General features: G+C 50.9%; 1 protein-coding gene across 1 annotated transcript; it reads right to left on the bottom strand.

Annotated features, from left to right (window-relative positions):
• Positions 1-1,781: 1,781 nt before the first annotated feature.
• On the bottom strand, positions 1,782-14,968 carry Sema3g (semaphorin 3G). The gene is made up of 16 exons (XM_070018597.1): positions 14,827-14,968; positions 12,618-12,778; positions 12,454-12,516; positions 12,074-12,193; positions 11,706-11,796; positions 11,459-11,575; positions 11,086-11,231; positions 10,511-10,625; positions 10,354-10,423; positions 9,712-9,856; positions 9,264-9,495; positions 9,072-9,163; positions 8,405-8,446; positions 7,020-7,248; positions 6,617-6,750; positions 1,782-4,860 (listed from the first exon to the last, which is right to left on the bottom strand). Exons 1-16 carry the CDS (start codon positions 14,927-14,929, stop codon positions 4,396-4,398), a joined length of 2,325 nt encoding a protein of 774 aa, XP_069874698.1. The 5' UTR covers positions 14,930-14,968; the 3' UTR covers positions 1,782-4,395.
• Between the last annotated feature and the right edge of the window lie 4,095 nt (positions 14,969-19,063).

The raw sequence follows: 19,063 nt of genomic DNA, 5'->3' as shown, positions 1-19,063 counted from the left end.
ACTGTAGGACAACCACAGACTTGGGGTGAATCCTAGACCCCCCACCAAGAACTATGCCAGATACAGGAAGAGCCAGACAAAGGCTAAGAAGGCAGACTGAGTGTGGCTAGGATGGGAGCCAGAAGCAGGATAGAGTCTTGGCCCAAGGGCTAGTAAACTAGTGGTTTGGCAGCCATGTCCCTGGGGTAGCAGGGCCTACTTTGAAGGCCATTGGAAAGCAAAATGTGACTGGCACCTAGGAGGTCAGGGCCTCTGGTAAACTTAGAAGTTTGGGAGACAGAAATTAACAAATTAGTCTCATGTATTTAGGAAAGGAATGAATCTATTAACAGCACTTTACCAATGGGTATTCTTCAGAATATTAGAAGCATGAGATGTTAGCTGCTCTGTGGAAAGTAAAAGAATACAGGCCAGACATTTTAGAGAATTATAGAGCACATAGGAGAAAGGTAGATTAGTGAGAGACAGACTACCACCCACAAGACTAATCAGGCTTTTCATGGGGCAGGGAAGCAGGCAGAGGTGAAAGGCAAGGTCACAGAAATTCTGGAATCTAACCATAGAGACCATAAGATCATGGAAGAGCTCCTAGGATTACCATTTCAAAGGACAGCATTTTGGAAATACTTGACTCCTTTCTTTGTCTAAGCCCCTTTCTAACTCTAAACCTATTTGGCAAATCATAAACAGAGGTCCAGAGAACAGAGGAAGTAGGAAATTTAGAGAAAAAAACGCTGCAAGAGGAAGACAGAGAGAGGGAGACACTATGGAAGGAAGGAAATAAGGCTCAAGAGGTGAGGAGGAGGGCAACATGGCCAAGGAGGTCTGGGGAGCATTGCAGCAATGACAGTAGTGAGCTGGGACATTAGGCTGCCACAGGGGAACGATGTTTGAGCAGAGAAGGGAGCGTTGGGGACCACATTAATATAGCCTGTCAAACTACTGAAAGTGGGTAAAATGATGGCTCTTGATGGGTGGTGATGATTAGGGATTAGGGCTTTTGACTCCGTCAGGCCTGGCTATTTGTGATCAGGGAAAGGAATAAAAGGATAGATGTGGCTTCTGGGCCTGAATAATAGCTTGACCTGTTCAGTTAAGACTCCTAGACTACAGCTAGATGGAGGTGTCCATCCAAGCAGGAGGTCCAGGGCTGCCTTCTTAGAGAAATGGGCTGATGTCTCTCTCTCCTGTGGTTTGTTTTCCATCTTCTTCCAGCACCAATGGAGTCTGCTCTTTTGGCTTGTTTGGCTGAAGCTCTGTCACTTTGAGCTACACATCCAGCCTGGCATCTGCTCTTTGGCCAGTGGGCATGAGGCCACTGGAGTAGAGGGTGCCATGGTCAGAGGGCCTTCTGTGCATGCTGCCCAGTAGCTCAGATTCTTATCCTCCCCAAAAGTTCCAGCCCCCATAGCCTAGCCCTGGCATGAGCTGGGTAGCCTTAATATACATTGGTATGTGGGTTGGGGTGAAGGAGGTACCAGGCTAAGTGTTGCTGTTGACAAATGTTAAGTGTTGTGAAAAAGGAACAGAGCTGCCTACGTGCCTGGGTGCCATTGGCCAGCTTTTTTTTTTTTCCTGGCTCAAGATCCTCCTGAAGATCTAAGGTCAGTTTTATCAGCCCTCAAGGAAGGATTTTCCTAATTTAATGAGCAATCTCAGCTCTAAGGACAAAGCCCTTGACTCCTTCCTTCCCCTGTTACCCATCTCCCTCCCCTGTTAGAAAATACCTCCCATAGTGACCTTCTGACCTTCTCTCTCAGAACAGATGGAGAAAGCTCTACTTTTCCAGACACAGCATCAGTCAATTTAATACAAAAACACACAGATACAATAATCATATAATTGTGATATAAATATTAATTTCATCCCTTTGTCGTCTCTACTTTCTTCATGAGCTCAGGGGCAATCCTGACAATTAGAATGTCAATAGCAATTTCAAGAAGTATATTCTAAAGACAGAGAAACCACAGGACCCATCTCAAAATACAAACACAAAATGGAATTCACACACAGAGAGCATTTCCAGGAATTGAAGTTAAAAACACATAGTACCATAGAGTGGGTGGCAGTTGGTAGAAGCTGTCCGTGCTTTTCCAGGAGTAGGTGTGCATTCAGGACCATATGTTCCTTCTCTCTCCATTTTTCAGGACCACTTCCCCAGATGATTCTTGGGGCTTACCAAGCCTCTGCTCCATCCACACCCACTGAGGGCTGAATTGCCTTTTTCTGGCTTTCTAGGGAGAACTTAGCTACAGCTCTGTTATACTTTCCTGAAGGCTGGCACTCTCTTTACTTCCCTGTCTTCTGGGCCTTCCTTTCCTTTCTTCCTTCCAGCTCCCACACTTCTTCCTCTTCTCTACTTTTACCTGCTAGTATTCCAGCAGACCCTACCCTAGGCAGGAAAGTTTCCCAGGATGTTGTTAGGTTGACCTCAGAACTTCTGTTGCCATAAAATCAAGAGAGGGAGGAGGGTATGCGTTCAGATTCAGGTTCTCAAATGGTTAGGGCTGAGGACATAAAACCCAAAGCCTTAAATGTGGTGGCTCAAGTCTGTCATCCTAGCTACTTAGAAGGCTGAGATCTGAGGATTGAGGTTCAAAGCCAGCCCAGGCAGAAAAGTCCATGAGACTTTTATTCCCAATTAATGACCAGAAAACTGGAAGTCGAGCTGTGGCTCAAAGTGGTAGAACACAAGCCTTGAGCACAAAAGCTCAGGGTCAGTGCCTCCCAGGCCTTGAGTTCAAGCCCCATGACTGACAAAAAAAAATTTTTTAAGCAACAACAAAGCCTCTAGGTTTAGGTTTCAAGTAAGACAAGAGACCATGACTTGCTACTTCTTTTATTTTCTCTCTTTCTTCCTCTTGGATTTTTGTTTGTTTTTAGAGGCTAGAATTTCAAACTTGTTTTTGTCTCCCTCTTGTCAGTTCTGTGCGTCACTAACTTGTTCAAGTACAGGCTAGGAACAACTTTTCATTTAGTTGTCATCCTCCCCCTCTGTGCTACCTGCTCGGAAAACTAACACCTCCCCTATGGCCCAGGCAAAATATGTCACCCAGCCTCACCCCAAGAATCATCAGGCTTTATGGTTTGTAATAGTTTTTTTTTTTTACTCTACATTTTTCCTATAAAAGAAAAGGAAGGAGGAAGAGGAGGAAGAAGAGGAGACAGAAGAGGAAGAGGAGAGGAGGAAGAGGAAGAAGCTGGGGAATGTAGCTCAGTGATAGAGCACTTGCCTAGCATGCGTGAGAGACCCTGAGTTCATCCCCAGGAAAAAGAGAGGTGGGGGGAGGGAGAAAGGAAGAGGAGGAAGTGGAGAGGGAGAAACATACGCCTTATTATAAAGGAACCATTCTTGTCTAACTCTATTAATCAGAAAATGTAGATTCCAGTTCGAAAACATCTGACCTTCCAGAGGCTCCTGAACCAATTGATTTCATCCTAAGTTCTTGAAGACACCTGTTCCTGGGTCTATAGATCCTCCTGTTTCCACCTAAATAGGCTTTCAATTTTTTGCAGCCCTGGGAAAAATCCCTGGCTGTAGCCTTCAGAGCTTCCACATTCCTACCCTCCTAGGGTCAGATGTGTCTGCTCTGGGAAAGGCAGCTAGTTCCTGCTATGTCTCTAGCTTTCATCTCCCCATCTCTAGTTTATAAAGATGAAGACTGACATTCCTCTAGCTCCTACCTCTCTCCCTCTCAGCACAGATCTCTGGAGGTAGGTGTCCCAGTAAACCTGGCCAGACAGTTCAAGGCCTGAGGAAAGGATAGCAGACTGTGAGATTACTCTCTCATTTATCAAGGACCTGAGGCCCAGACTACTGCCAGGTCCCAGAAATCCACAAGTCTGTAATTCTGAGATGCAGAAGAAGTAATGGGCCATGACAGGGAACCTACTAGATATCAGGATATGAAGAGGGGCTCTCCTTCACAGGTACAACTTAAGAGGCAACTTGCACCCTCCTCTGGCTGAGTGAGCACCCCCCTCCCTACTCAGATACCTCTGTTAGAGTCACCCACACACCCACTCTAAGGGTCACTCAGAGTAGCCATTGTTCTGCAGCCTGGGAAAGAACCACCCAATCCTCTTGCCTCTGGGCACAACCGGAAATGTGCTCCGGAAGTCAGACCATCCCTGAAAAAAAATAGCAGGGCCTGTGGGGCTGCCAATGGCTGATGGATGCCAGCTCTGGGCTGGGACTGAGAGCATAGAGAGGGCAGGCAGAGGGTCTTGGCACAAGGCCCCTTCCCCAGTCTTGCCTGTGGGTGGCAGAAACTACTCTCAGAGGCAATCAAGCATCCTGATCCCCTCTGCTCTGAGTGGGTGGGAGATGCTGGGGGCTGCTGCTGAGCTCCCCCTACCCTCAGTCTAGTCTGACCACCCCCTTCACAGCCCTCCCTATGTGGCCTCCACCTCCCGAGGTGTCCGATTGCGCTCAGCCTGCACCCGGCTCTTCATCTTTTTACCCAGCTCCAGCCCTGCCCAGCTCTTGCCTTTGGCTTGCTTTCCCCGGACCCGGAAGGAGCCTGAGCGCTCCCCAATGCCCCTGCACCACACACGCTCACAGTACTCGTCCACTCGGGGCAGGTTGGCAAAGCCAATAATCTGTAGGATGTCCTTATACCAAGCCTTAGGTGGGACAGAGACAAAGCCTCCCCAGGCAGAGGGCACCTCTGGCCTTGGCTCTTGAGGGAACAAGCTGTCCAGTTGTGTAGCCACAATCACCTCCAGAGTCAGACGCACCACAGTCTGAGAGAAGCCATGTTCTAGCGTCGTGCAGGTATAGGTACCTGCATCAAAGCGGCTGAGCCTACGGAACAGCAGCCCCTGCTCTGTTTGTAGGATGCGTTCATCTGTCTTCACCTGCCAAGTGGGTAGGAAGGTATAGGGGGCATAAGCAAGGCATAGGGCAGGACATCTGCCCTCAGCTTCTTGCTGCCCTCTCCCCTTGCTTTTCCAAGTTTGCCATCCTTGGGTAGCATCCCCTTGCCCATTCTTGCTGTCCCAGGAGGGGCCCAGGGGCTTGGAATTGTGATGTAATCATAGACAGACCTCACCTTCTCACAGCATGCAAAAGAGGCTATATGTGTGTGTGCATGCGCATGCATGTGCGCACATGTGTGCACACACACATGCACACACCAGTCCATTGGCTTTTTTTTTTTTTTTGCCAGTCCTGAATGCAGGGCCTAGGCACTATCCTTGAGCACTATCACTGTGCTCAAGGCTAGCACTCTTATCACTTGAGCCACAGTGCCACTTCTATCTTTTTCTGTTTATGTGGTACTAAGAAATTGAACCCAGAGCTTCATGCATGCTAGGCAAACAATCTACCACTAAGCCACATTCCCAGCCCTCCATTGGCTTTTTTACTCAAGACTGGTGCTCTACCACTTGGAGCCACAGCTCTTCTGGCTTTTTGGTAGTTAATTGAAGATGAGTCTCTTCCAGGTTTATCTATGTGGATTGAATTTGAATTTTGATCCTCAGATCTCAGCTTCCTGAGTAGTTGTGATTACAGGAATGAGCCACCAGCACCAGCAAAAGAGGCTTCTCAAATATTTGAATGACTGATTTCTCCCCTATTCAGAGCCCTAGGATTCCAAAGAGAGCAAAAGACCTATGCAGGTATCTAGTCTTTCACTTTGGGCTGAAGAAAAATATCCTCCTTTACTGATACACACACACACACACACACACACACACACACACACACACACACACACGTACACACATGTACACACGCATCAGCACACTGTGTCTCAATGTGCTGTGTTTACTCCCCCCAATAGTGTATGAGGAGAGGCCAATAACTCCAGCCTAAGATGGGCAAAGTATAGGAGGCAAGAGGGAAACTTTAATCCATACCAGTCTCCCTGAGCCCTGACTGGGCGTTAGTATGTGTATTTAGTCTGTACTGCGGATGAACTGCTTGGGTGGTTGGTGTTGTGTAACTTCATCTTGTTACTCCCCTACCCAGGGGGCCTCCTCAGTGCCCAGCCCAACAGCTGGCTCAAGGCTGGCCTCCACTAGTTCCCAGGCTAGAGGGAGAGCCCCTCCTGTCAGCAGTCCCCGCCTTCCTCTCCCTGGTAGAAGAATAGTTTTTTACCCTGCCTAGCCCACGCCCTGCCTTAGGCCCCACACTGAAGCCATCTTGAGGATCAACAGAGCTTTATGAGTGGGGGAGGAGAGAGCCTGGGCAAATAACTGGTCTCCAAGGAAGACGTGTGAGATCAGAAATTAGGGGTAGAAGGAGTCTAGTGGTGAGTGGTCAGAGACCCACGCCTAAGGCAGAGGAGGACCAAGGAACCCTGAGAAAGAACACCCCCTCCAAGCTGACCCACACGTGTAAGCATGGGAAACTGGATGGCTATCCCAGACTCCACTCATTCCTTCTCTTCTGTCTCTGCTACTCCCATCACAGACTAGGGGAGCTCCAGGCACATCTGGGCTTGGTGTTTCCAGAGACAGAAATGGGGCAGCTATTCCTAGGCAGTGTTAAGGCCTAATATACACTTTCCTCAGATTGATCTCAGCTGGCCCCTTCCAGTGCCCAGAGCTTGGGGTTTAGGGAAGGTGATGGGCCCACAAGCAGGGTCTTCACAGGGACTTTACTCACTTGGTCAGGACTCTCATCCTCTGGCCGCTGCAAGAACCAGCGCACAGCAGCCTGGGGAGACTTGGGCAGGCACTCCAGGAAGGTGCTATTGTGCTCTGTGCCATAGATCCTGGTGGTCACTAGTCCTGAAGTCTCTGCAGAAAAGGTCAGATTATCTCAGGATGGGAACTATGTGGCCCAGGAAGCTCAGGGGTCACCAACTAATTCCCACAGACCACCAGTGTAACAAGGACCTGAGTATCTCTATGCCCACAGACTCTACTCCCCACCACTGGCTACTGCTGCACAGACAGGGAAACTCAGAGCCAGGACTTTAGATTAGAAACAGGACCAAACAGGCCATACTTGACAGGGATGGAGAGCATGCCACGAGGAAAGTAAGGGGACAGCCCCCAACACTCACCATCCTGGCTCTGACCGAGACACTGGAGGGCAGGGTTGCCATGCCGGATGTCCTGCCGGCGGAAGCGACGCTTGCCTAGACCAGGTCGGTAGCGGGTACAAGAGGCACCATCCCAAGCACAATATGGGTCCCGGGCCAGACAGCACTCCGCACAGGCACTGCCATAAGTCTCGCACTGGTGCAGTCGAAGGCGGGCCACGCCCAGCCGAGAGCCCACGTATAGCATTTGCTGGAGAGGGACACAGGTAGAACCATGATAGGCCTGGGCTTCACCAAGGAGCAGCCAGGCTCTTAACCTCCTGGAGTTTCCTGAAACTCCTGTTCTATAAAGGAGGTCTTCTAGGATCTCAGATTCATTCACAAAAACAAAAATACTGATTGCCTACCTGTTATGTACCAGATCCTGTGCTGGGATGTAGAGGGAATACAATGGAGTCTTTTCCCTAAGGGCTTCCAGGACACCTCTGGTAGCAGCCTCTCTCTCTGTCTCTCTCTGTCTCTCTGTCTTCTCTGTCTGTCTGTCTGTCTGTCTGTCTGTCTGTCTGTCTGTCTGTCTGTCTGTCTGTCTCTCTCTCTCTCTCTCTCTCTCTCTCTCTCTCTCTCTCTCTCTCTCTCACTCAATTTCCCTTCTTATGCCTATACCAGAGTTTGAACTCAGGACCTCATGCTCACATAACTTGCTTTGTTCATGTTTGGTGCTCTACCACTTGAGCCATGCCTCCAGCCCTGCCCTTTATCTCAATGATCTTTGGCTGATCCTTGACTTAGACATTCCTCATACAAAAGTCAGGATTTACTCAAACATAAGTTGAGACAGTTAAAGTATTTAAAGTTTGCAAAAGAACACATAGGAGGCCTCTAGGAAGCAGCTCTCTTGTTCATTTAAAACCAGAACTCTGTTTCCAACCACATTTTTGTGTATGTGCTGGTCCTAGGATTTGAAGTTGGAGCCTCCTGCCCTCCCTTAGCATCTTCAAGGTTGGCAGTCTACTGCTTGAGCCACAGCTCCACTTCTGGATTTTTGCTGGTTAATTGCAGACAAGAGTCTCTTGGACTTTTCTGCCAGACATAGCTTCAAATCATGATCCTCGAAAATCAGCTTCCTGAGTAGTTAGGATTATGGGCATAAGCCACCAACACCACCAGCTCTACATTTTGCCTCTCAGGAAATGGACTTTGAGGATCAATGCTTGTCTGAACACAGCCTCAATTTCTTAATGCCTCCCTTCCATTACCTTCTGTTTTCACCCATGTGAAGCTCAGCTCTCATCTGGACTTGGCCTTGATTTCAGGACCCATTTGGCCTGCTCTCTAGGAAACTCAAGGAGGCTGCGAGGGGGGGGTGGAGAGGAGGTGGGTGCAAGGGAATAGGTAGTTGCTCTTACCCTTTTGACAGAGATCTCCATCTTGGTGATGGGTGTTGGCACCTGGAGAAGGAGTATGGTCTCAGCACCGGTGGGTGAAACAAGAGCCTCCCCCATCACTATCCTCAGCCTCTTTCAAGCCCTGGGTGTGAGCCGCCTCTGTGTATCCCAAGCCCTGGTCTGTGCACCACCTGGTAACAAAGGCTCGACAGTCTTTCCCAGATGTCCTCTTCCCCAAACCAGCTTCCAAGCAGGAAACTTGGCTAAATGCACAGACTTCCAATGTTCCCTCCCACAGCCAGTCCCCCAGCAATGAAGCAGTTGTCCTAATCACCCGCCCCCATATCATGTCCAAGGGGTACAATAGTCTCCAAACACAGACAATCTTTGCCTGAATCTATACGGGGGCTCAAAGAACCCTCAGAAGCTTGGAATTCCAACCACCTCAGCACTGAGACTCGAGCCAGCAGGACCTGATCAAGGCCACCCTGATGACCACTTTAGCTGTTCACCCTGGGGAGCCCTGAACACTTTGAGTCCACAGACTGCAGCTCCAAGTCACCTGCCGAGGGTAACAGTGCCTGCTGCAAGTCCACTGTGGTCATGTGTGTCCTGCCCTGGGCTTGCTCTTGCTTCTGTCACCAGCCCCAATGTCAGAGGTGGGGGTCCTCTGAGAACCCCTGCTCACCTTGAAGACCTGGAGCTCCTCCAGGACCACCTCCTCGGGCTCAGCAGAGTCCCCTGCCTGGAGGGCCAGGACTTTGAGCACAGACCCTGAATCTGAAGCGATGGAGTAGGAGTGAGAAGAAGAGGAAGGGGCAACCTGGGTCCCCCCCCCTCCACTTTCCCAGCCTGACACACTCCCCTGCTGCCCTCCTACCTGTCCCCAGGAAAATGACATCATAAGTCCCATCCTCAGCCTCCACACGGTCCACCACAATCTGACGCAGCTGCTGGGTCAAATGGGTCTTGACCAGGACAGGGCGGCCATGCCGAGGCCTCACAGGCTGGAACATGAGTGGGTGGGCTCGGGCAAACTGTAGCACCTCATCCGGGTAGTCCTTGGTGCTGCCAGAGGGCCGCCCAGGCCGCGCAGTCATCTTGCTGGGGCACTGCAGGCAACAGTAAAGGGGGCCCCTGAAATCTCAGGCCTGTTTCCAGCCCCACCAGGAGGCTGGGCCACATAGGGGAGCCTCTTGTCTCACCACAACCCACCCCGGCCCTCTGGGCTGCATTTCCCACATTGCTAAGGGCTGCATGTGCATCTTTCCAAGAAGTCTCTCCTGGTATCTGCTTGGCTCTCTTGCCTGGCTCCCCCAGACACTCACCACGCCAGGTCGGGGGAAGGGCACCTTGCCCCCGTACGCTCTCCACTGGTGCTGAGGACCATCTTGGTGGGCAAAGGGTCCATTGAAGACTTCCCAAATGTCTGCCAAATGGTACACACAGACAGCAAACCCCTGGAACACAGCACTGAAGAGGGTACAGGATAGTCAGGCCAGGGTGCCCGTCCTTAGGGAGGAAGGGAGAAGGCTGGCTCCACAGGGTCAAGGCAGAGGGTGACAGTGCCTGCCGCAAGAAGAGACTAGATAGCAAGGATACTGAGGCAAAAGTCAAGAGAGGAAGCCAGGCTCCAGTGGCTCGTGCCTATAATCCTAGCTACTCAGGAAGCTGAGATCTGACAATCGCAGTTCAAAGCCAGCCTGGGCAGGAAGTCCATGAGACTCTTATCTCCAATTAACCACCCAAAAGGCTGGAAGTGGAGCTATGGCTCAAGTGGTAGAGTGCTAGCCTGTTCAGGGACAGTGCCCAGGCCCTGTGCTGAAGCCTCAGAAACCCCCCCCCCCATCCCTCCTCCCCACAAACACAGCAAGACAGGGAGATGGCAAATACAGCCATTGAATCTGGGGAAAAACAGAGAACCAGTCTCCACAACGAGGCCAGGGATGCAGGAAGACTAGTGCACCTACCTTACAGTCCTGAACAGTGCATACACCTCGAGGTTCTTCCCTGCCTTGGGCCACAGCAGAAACACATCCTCTGGAACATAGGAAAGGGCTACTCATTCACCAGCACTGAGTCCTCCCCACTCCCAGCACTCAGGCCTGCCAGGGCCATGGCCCTTACCCAACTGGTCAAAGTGGGTCTCAGCACCACCAGGGCCGGGGACAGAGCAGACCAGCCTGGCCTTGAGGAAGGTGCTCCATTTATTCACCAGCACTCGCTGGCCACCAGCATCATTCTGGGGGTTGGGAACCACAGTCAGTCTAGGGCCTCGGGAAATGGGCTGTACCTCCTGTTCCTCTACCCTTGCCCTTGGAGGAAAGGTCTGGATATTAGCTCTGCATTCTCACCTCAGTTTTCCTACTGCCAGGAGGAGGTCTAGGGAAAGGATAGAGTGAAACACCATCACCATCACAGCACTCTGTGTGCACGCATGCATGCGTGCATGGCCGGGGTGGGGGCGGGTCCTGAACTCAAGGTTCAGTGTGCTATCCCTTAGTTTTCTTTGTTCAAGGCTAGAACTCTACCACTTGAGCCACAGCTTTACTTCTGGGTTTTGGGTGAGTCACTGAAGATAAGAGTTTCACAGACTTTCCTATTTGAGTTGGCTTCTAAGTGTGATCCTCAAATATCAGCCTCTTGGGTAGCTAGGATTACGTGTGTACGCTACCAGCACTCAGCCTCTTCATAGCTCTTACCACACAGACTCGGCCCACACGGCTGACGGTGACGTGCCCTGGAGCACCATCAGGCGATGGGACAGTCTCGGAGAAAAAGAAGTATACTTTGTCATCATCTTGGTCAGAGTTGTCAGAGATCCTTGCTGCCATCACAAATCGGGGGTCTGGGAGGGTGACAGAATGATGCTGGGGTTCACAGGGAAGCCTAGTAAAACTGATTCTAAAGAGAAGGGAAAGCTATGGGGGGCAAGGAGGTACTCCTGCTGGAGACTGGAGTCCTGGGGAGTACAACAGCCTCTTCTCTCCGCTTCAGCATACCCTCTCCTGCCAGGTCAATGGCAGGTCCCAGCCAGTCTTTCCCTCCAAACCTACCCTCTGCCACAAACCTCACCATGCAGGAGGCTCTGGTCAGAGTTAGAGCGCAGGGCTGGCCGGGGGCCCCCACTTCGGAAGATCATGGCCTCGCGCCCCAGGAAGTCAGCAGAAAGGCCCGTGTATAGTTCCCCTCCTGGAGGGTCATGAGGTTGAGGGGGCAGTCAGGGGAGAAGGACCAGGTTAAGCAGCCCAGTCCCTCCTTTCCCAGTGCTATAAGCCAACTCCTGCCTTCCCTGTCCCCATCCTGGCCTGAGATCACCCACCTACAAAGGTGCTGGCAAAGGAACGGCTGGGCTCGTGTGGGCACCTCCCACGACCACTTTCCACACTGCGGGGCTCCAGGTGGAGCACATGCTACAAAAGGACACAGGGCAAAGACATCACCTAGGAAAGAGGCACTACCCCCACCCTGCTGGGCAGCAGTCCTGCCCTTGCGTGTGACTAGACAGTTGGGGGGAGGCAGAAGGCGCCCTCATTCAGAACCTCTCTAATGGGGTCAGCACCCTGGCACAAAGGCGCCTTTCAAACCCCTGCCCCCCATCTCTACCCAGGCTCAAAGGAAATGTTCAGCCAGCAGGAGTGAGGAAATGTCACTGCCTGACAATCTGTGTAGGGGCTGGCCCAGGCTCACCTCCCCACGATGCCCCACTGTGATGAGGGCACAGAGAGGATGGAAGGCACCAGTGCCACACACCAGCAGGTGAGTTCGGTTGTAGGGCTGCAGCACCCGCACGAAGTTGGCACACTCGGTCTAGTGGGGAGAGAGAAGAAAGCTGAGGAGTGAGGGGGAAGCTTGCCATCTCTTTGAACTCCGCCTTGTCTGTCTGGTCAGCTCTGGGGAAATGAATGGGGTGACATTTTTCCAAGGCCTCCAAAATCCCAGGCTCTCTTGCAAATGCCTCCCCCTCCCTGTGCAGAGGTATCTGGGAGCATAATTTCAGGTTATCCTGGGGGACCAGGGTCTTCTGGGGTCACTGACTTGGAGGAACAGTTCTTTTTAACAGCACCCACCAACAGGTCTCGTCCCTTTCGAACACATTCTTCTCTTTGTCCTGGCAGTGGCGGCCACAGGACCTGAAACACAGCCTGGTGAGCTCTTTGCCTCACATCCTCAATTTCCCCATATGACTTCCCATCTGGAGGTGCTCAGATTTCCCCCCACCCGTCAAGCTCACCTCTCGGGGGTCTGGCCATGCCTGGTCCAGCCTAAGAGAATAGAGGGCATCTCGACCCCCCAGAAAAAGGCGGTCCCGGTACTCATCCAGGTACATGGTTTGAAGGTCCAGGGATCCCCGTGGACCCAGGAAGATGGCAGAGCGGTTGGCAGACAAGAGGTCTAGAAGGGAACAGAGAGATGGGTTAGGATCTGCTGCTCAGCTTACTTCCCCAGCCAAGGAGTAGAGTTGGTGGGTCCCAGCTGTGTGTTTACCTCTCTCCCCCACCACAACCATCTGGAAACATTTGCATTTACAGGACTGCTGGAAGGGTTTGGGGACACAGCTCCTGGGGACAAGTGGACCTGGAGGGCTTTGAGCATCTGCTTGGCCCAGCTTACACTGGAGTCTGCTTTCAGTGCCTTTCTTTCTTTTTTTTTTTTGTCTTTCTTTCTTTCTTTTTCTTTCTTCTTTCTTCCTTCCTTTCTTTCTTCTTTCCTTCCTTCCTATCTTCCTTCTTTCCTTCCTTCCTTTCTTCTTCTTCTTTCTTTCCTTTTCTCTTTCTTTCTCTTTTTCTTTCTTCTTTCCTTTCTTTCTTCTTTCTTCCTTCCTTTCTTTCTTTCTCTTTCCTTTCTTTCTTTCTTTCCTTTTCTCTCTTTCTTTCTCTTTCTTTCTTCTTTCCTTTCTTTCTTTTTTCTTTCTTTCTCTTTCCTTTCTTTTTCTTCCTTTCTTTCTCTTTCCTTTCTTTTTCTTCCTTCCTTTCTTCCTTCCTTTCTTTTTCTTTCTTTTTCCTTTCTTTCTTTCTTTCTTTCTTTCTTTCTTTCTTTCTTTCTTTCTTTCTTTCTTTCTTTCTTTCTTTCTTTCTTTCTTTCTTTCTTTCTTTCTTTCTTTCTTTCTGAGGAACAGATGTGCTAGAGCTCCAACCCAGAGCCTCCTGCATGCTTGACAACCAGGCTGTTGCTGAACCATGTCCCTAGTCCCAACTCCTCTGTTCTTTAGCCCCTTGCTCTTTCTGCTGACATTCTCCAACTACCACATCTATACCCTGCCTTATTCCCAGGGAAGATGGTCCCACCGGCAGAAATTAGAGCAGCAAGCCTGACAAAGTGCTTGGAGAGCTGGGGGTGGGGGGAGTCTGAGTATTGGAGAGGTGGACAGGCGGGGAGAGGATCTTCAGTGGAGGCAACATCTGGCAAGGGCCCAGGCACAGGCCAGGTCTGGTGTGGCCATGGGGAGCTCCAGCTCCAGCTCAGATTTGTAGCCAAAGAGGATTTTCTTCCTTGTCGACACTTCCTATCCAGGCACCAGAGATGGGTAGAGGGGCTCTCATGAGTCCTTGGTGCTTAACTGGGGAGATGGAGGTGATTAGGCCCGCAAGGGACTGGCAGGAGGGTTTGGTGAGAGGGAGTGTGCCCCATCCTGAGGAAGGCCCAAAGTACCCTATGCCATTCCCTACAGGAGCACTGCAGTCCAGCCCCAACTCTTCCTCAACAATCCCATTAACAGCCTCTTCTTGGACGTCCTCCAGAGAACTTTCCTATAGGGGATTTTCTGACCTCCCCTCAAAACCACAGATCCCAGAATCCCTTTCCCTTAGACTCTCCGAATGAAGCAATGTCCCCCCTTCATATTCTCCACAGTGGATCTGTGTCTCAGAGATTCCTCCTTCTTTCCCAGGGTCCACAGAGCAGGCAAACACAGCTGGGTTAGGATAGAGAACCCCCCCACTCCCTTCATCAGGATGGTAGAAAGGAAACTGAAACCTCCTGGGGCTCTAGAATGGATAGGGAATCATAAAGTCAACTTGGGAAATGGGCTACAAGAGGTGAGAGGTCTTTCCCTCCCTCAACCTCCCACCCAGAGGATCAGACTATTGCCCTCTCCCCCAGCCATCACCAATACACAGACCAGTTCTTTCTGTTCTTTCCCCATCTCTGTGCCTCATGATTAAGGTCTCTGTCTCTTCTTTTTCAGCAGTCCCACCTCCCCACCTCAGGCTCACCCTGTGCATCTGTCTCCTGCCTCCACCCCGGGCATAGCTCCAAGGACCAATCTCCCTCCCCAGTACTCAGCCATCCTCAGCACCCATCCTGGACCTGGCCAAGGAAGCCTTTCCCGAGGGTGGTGCAGAATCTGGCTCCACCCCCTCCTGCTGGCTGGACAGACTGCTCAGGACTAGCTAAGAGATATCCTAGAGCCAGGGTTCCCACAGACATGCACTGGCCAATACCTCGGTAGGAGAGCCTTAAGCGGGGCACGCCAGGGCTGGTACTCCCCACACACAGCAGGAGGCCCCCCAGGAGGCAGCAGATGGCCCAAGCCGGCAGGGCCATGCTGGGAATCCGAGCTGCCCTCCTTCCTCTGGTCTGGCTGCTTGCTGTTGTTTGCTCTGTTGCCACCAGGCCAGCCACTTATAAAGCAGCAGCTCCACCCAGTCCTGGGCGGGAAGGCCGGGAGGAGGAGAGGAGGAGTCTAGTTGCCTCCACCATCTACCTGCAGTTTCTCCCACCACCTCAGCTGCTCCATCTTGTGACAGGCTGGCCAGTTCCTTACTGGGAAGATCTCCCACTTGAGGTGTGGACAGTTTGCATAGAGAGATGTTCACAAATGCAGCTCTAGGCTTCTGGCAAATTGACAAGGATCAGAAGTCAGAGGTTAAAGTAGGGTGCGGCAGCTCTATGCCTATAATCCTAACTATTCAAGGCCAGCTCAGACAGACAAATCTGAGAGACTCTTATCTCCAATTAACTATCAGAAAGTCACATGGGGAGCTGTGGCTCAAATGATAGAGCACACCTTGAGTTAAAGCCCCAGTACCCACACAAAGGGAGAAAGATGAGTGGGGGGAGGGGGGATTAGGGAAAGAGAGAGAGAGAGACTCTTCTCTCCAATTAACCATCAAAAAGCCAGCAGTGGAGGTATATGGATCTGGTGGTAAAGAGCTGTGACACACACACACATACACACACACACACACACACACACACACACACACACACACACACACACACACACCAGAGTTCAAGCCTCAGGCTGACAATAAAATAAATAAATAAGCAAAAAGAGGTCCATACATGGCTAGACTGGATGTGTGTGTGTGTGTGTGTGTGTGTGTGTGTGTCTGTGTATGTGTATGTATGTGTGTGTATGTGTGTGTGTATGGTAGGGGATGGCCCACTTAGACTCCCCTCAAACTAGCCTTGGACCCAGGCCCCCCTGTACTAGGATGATCTAGCCCCTGGAACCTTGGCTGAGTTCCCTGACTTTCCTGACAGGGTTAGTCTTAAGGAGGGTCAATTTCCAGTCCAAGAAACCCCATGTCTTGGGCAGGAGCTTGAGATCTGGCCATACTTCACAGATCTGGGACTGACAAGAGATTAATAGACAGGGTCTTCTACCAGTACCTATCTCCTCTGGTGTCCAAGTCCCACAGCCTGTCCCCATATCTTCCTGACCACATCTCAACTCACTTGGCCGTGCTTTAAGATAGGGGATACCTTGTACCCAGTGGAAGCCTCTATTGCTCCAGTTCCCTCAGGCCTCCAGTCCTTCAGAGATAGAGGCCCAGAGCGCAACATGTTGGTCAGCAGTGGGCTGTTCCCAGAGCCCATGAGCCCTCCAACCATAGTTCTGCCATACTTTACTCCCTCTGCCCTGCACTCTGCTGGGGAGCAGAGCAAGGAGCCATGGATGAGGGCCAGGTGGAAGACAGGACTGAGGGACAAGTAGTGAGGGGCAGGCTGTCTCAGAGCAACTCATGCTCCTGACCCCCAAATGGATCCCCTCACTCTACTCCAGACCTACTTATAGAATCTGAGACTCTGAGCACTAAGATTTCAACCCTGAATTAAAATTAGAGCTCCCAGGATTCTAGAAACTCCTGAGGTTTGGAGCTCTGAGGCAAGAGTCAGGAAACATGGGGGTGATAAAGAGAGAGGGAATGAGCAGGTCGAGGCTACATAGTTTGAGAACAGGTTCAGCTCTGCTCTTCTCCTTTCTGGAATCTTCTTTTGCTTTGGGGGCTCATAGAGGTTAATGGATCCCATCTTTTCTCCTCACCTAATCCCTGAAAGAACAAATTGGCCCTTGAGTCAACCTGAGAAGAACCTAGGATCCCCAGCTCTGTCTCCCTGTCTTCTTTCTTGGGACTCATGCATATTTTTCACAGCAGTGTAGGGGGAGAGGGGTGCTTATCTAGAAAGGATCCAGAAAGTACTCAGAGAGACCAGTGACTGGGCTTGCCCTATCTACCTCTGGCTCTGTTTGAGAACCTTAGCCAAGACTCTTTGCTCTCTATGTCTGTGGTCAGTTCCTAGGGCTGGGGACCTTGGATGTAATGAATGGGCTTTATAAACTAGCAAGTGGTACTAAGACAGAAGCAGCTATGGTGGTGATCATACACTGGGTGGGATGATTATATCCTTGGTAGTGTGGAGCCCCTCTGCCTCCATTTCCCTGAGGAGATACTTGGGCACAGAGCCCAGGCTGGAGCCAATGTAGAGCTAAAGATTGAGTCAAACAAATCTTCAGCCAGCATGAGGCCACCAACTGAGGCAGGAAGTACAAGCACTCCTCAGCTTTCCAGGGGTCTCCAGTCAGCCAAGCCCCCAGCTAAGGCTGGAAGGAAGCCTGTGTCTACAATGGCAGGGTGGGTGGGGCAGCCCACACCACACGGTGGAAACAGTCTGACCCACTAGGAGCCCAGATTCTTAACTGGTACAGCCTCAGTCATGTCCTCTCCCTATATGGACTGATTTTCTGTTCTAAAGACTAGAGTAAGGACCATCCCAAAAGGCTTCTTACTGCTAGTGGAAAAGAGACCCCAAGGTACCCTGAAGTCACAAATCAATGGGCCCAGCCATGGGCACTGTGTGACATCTAGTGGATGGTGAGGGAATTGCAGGAGACCCCAAAGCTGTCTATCAGGAAGTCAGGCCCTGCCTGGGGGGTGTTGGGTAGCAGGACATCAGGACCATCCACAAAAATTGCAGGCTGTTGAGGAGGGAGGTAGGAACCAGACAACCACAAAATTCCAAGCAGGGGCAGTAGGAGATCCTCTAGTAATTGCTTTTGATGTGAGGAATCAAAGGAGGCTTCCTGGATGAAGCATATCTAGGCAAAGCATATGGATGGATGCACATAGGTGGCAACAAGTCGTGAGTTGGTGGAAGTTGTGAGCCACCAGCCTGCGCATGCTATGTGTGGTGTGTATGTTCACATAGCAGGTGCTCTGATGTGGATACGTGGCAAGTCATAGTCAAGCCATTCCTGGGTGGAATTCTGGAGTGCACATGCCTGGAAAGAGTGGTTGCTCCTAGCAACATTCCTACTAACCTCAGTAGAACAGATCTTGTGAACATTCCATGGGGTCCTTTCCCTACTAGAGAATGAGATGAACCTTCCAGTCAGGCTCCCTGCACAACTCCTATCTCCTTCAGTATCCTTCACAGAATCCTTGAGAACTTGCACATGCAAACAGGGCCATCATCTCCTCTGCCTCTCATAGAACCTGCCCCACTCCCTGGCACTTGATGAAGGGAGAGCCGGAGCTCATCCCTCTGCTGCCCCTCCATGACAGTTCTCATTTCCCCTAACACTAGCACACATGACCTTGAGAGGCAGAACTGGAAAGAAGTCAAAACAAGGGAAGGCATTACCTTGCCCACAAAGAAATGTGCTCATAGCCAGGTGCCAGTGGCTCATGCATGTAATCCTCGCTAACCCAGGAGGTTGATATCTAAGGATAGCGGTTCAAAGCCAGCCTGCGCAGGGAAGTCCATGAAACTCTTATATCCAACTAACTACCAGAAAACCACAAATGGCATTGTGGCTCAAAGTGATAGAGCACTAGCCTTGAGTGAAAAAGCTCAGGACACCACCTAGGCCCTGAATTCAAGCCCCACAAGTGACAAAGAAAAGAAAAAAGAAATGTAGTCATGTACTCATTATCTGACTTATGTAACTGTAACCCCTCTGTATATCAGCTTTATAATAAGAATATAAAGAGCAACTCTGTAAGCTGGTCTGATCCCCCTCTTCTTTTAATCACAGTGGACTTCTTTCCCCCTCCCCAATCTCCTCAGCTTACCCTGTGCACTACCAATCACCTGCTCTCCTCATCTCAACCCTTCATCCTCAAGGACATGGCCTTTTTATGTCTCTTTGAAATATACTTTCTTCTGGATATCACTGACTCCACTCAAAACCCCCAGTGCTAAAACTTGGTGAGACATTTGTCTGCCCCTCATTGCTTCAGACGCCCCCCCCCCCATACTTTTCAGCTTACGCTTTCTTCCCACCCCTCTTGGATCCATAGCTAACACTACAACCAAGCCCTGACATACACTGCCCATCCAGAGGAAGACCCTACAGCTTCTGGCTCTGATCTATGTTGCCTCTGCACCACCCATGCTGTGCTGAGGTGTTGCCATACAAGCTTGTCTTCAGCATACAAATCATTCCTGCCC

Source organism: Dipodomys merriami, unplaced genomic scaffold (assembly GCF_024711535.1).
Source record: "Dipodomys merriami isolate MVZ:Mamm:240054 unplaced genomic scaffold, mDipMer1.0.p SCAF_13, whole genome shotgun sequence".
Classification (NCBI taxonomy): Eukaryota; Metazoa; Chordata; class Mammalia; order Rodentia; family Heteromyidae; genus Dipodomys; species Dipodomys merriami.
The sequence above is the reverse complement of the archived record's forward strand: the minus strand, read 5'-3'. Positions and strand labels throughout refer to the sequence as shown.

Bases quoted from the DNA above. Each gene is read 5' to 3' on its own strand.
- Sema3g (XM_070018597.1), bottom strand. From the start codon at position 14,929: ATGGCCCTGCCGGCTTGGGCCATCTGCTGCCTCCTGGGGGGCCTCCTG. The intron at 12,517-12,617 runs GTGAGCTTGACG...GCTGTGTTTCAG, and splicing joins CATGGCCAGACCCCCGAGAG to GTCCTGTGGCCGCCACTGCC. The intron at 9,496-9,711 runs GTGAGTGTCTGG...TGTTGCCTGCAG, and splicing joins CCTTCCCCCGACCTGGCGTG to TGCCCCAGCAAGATGACTGC.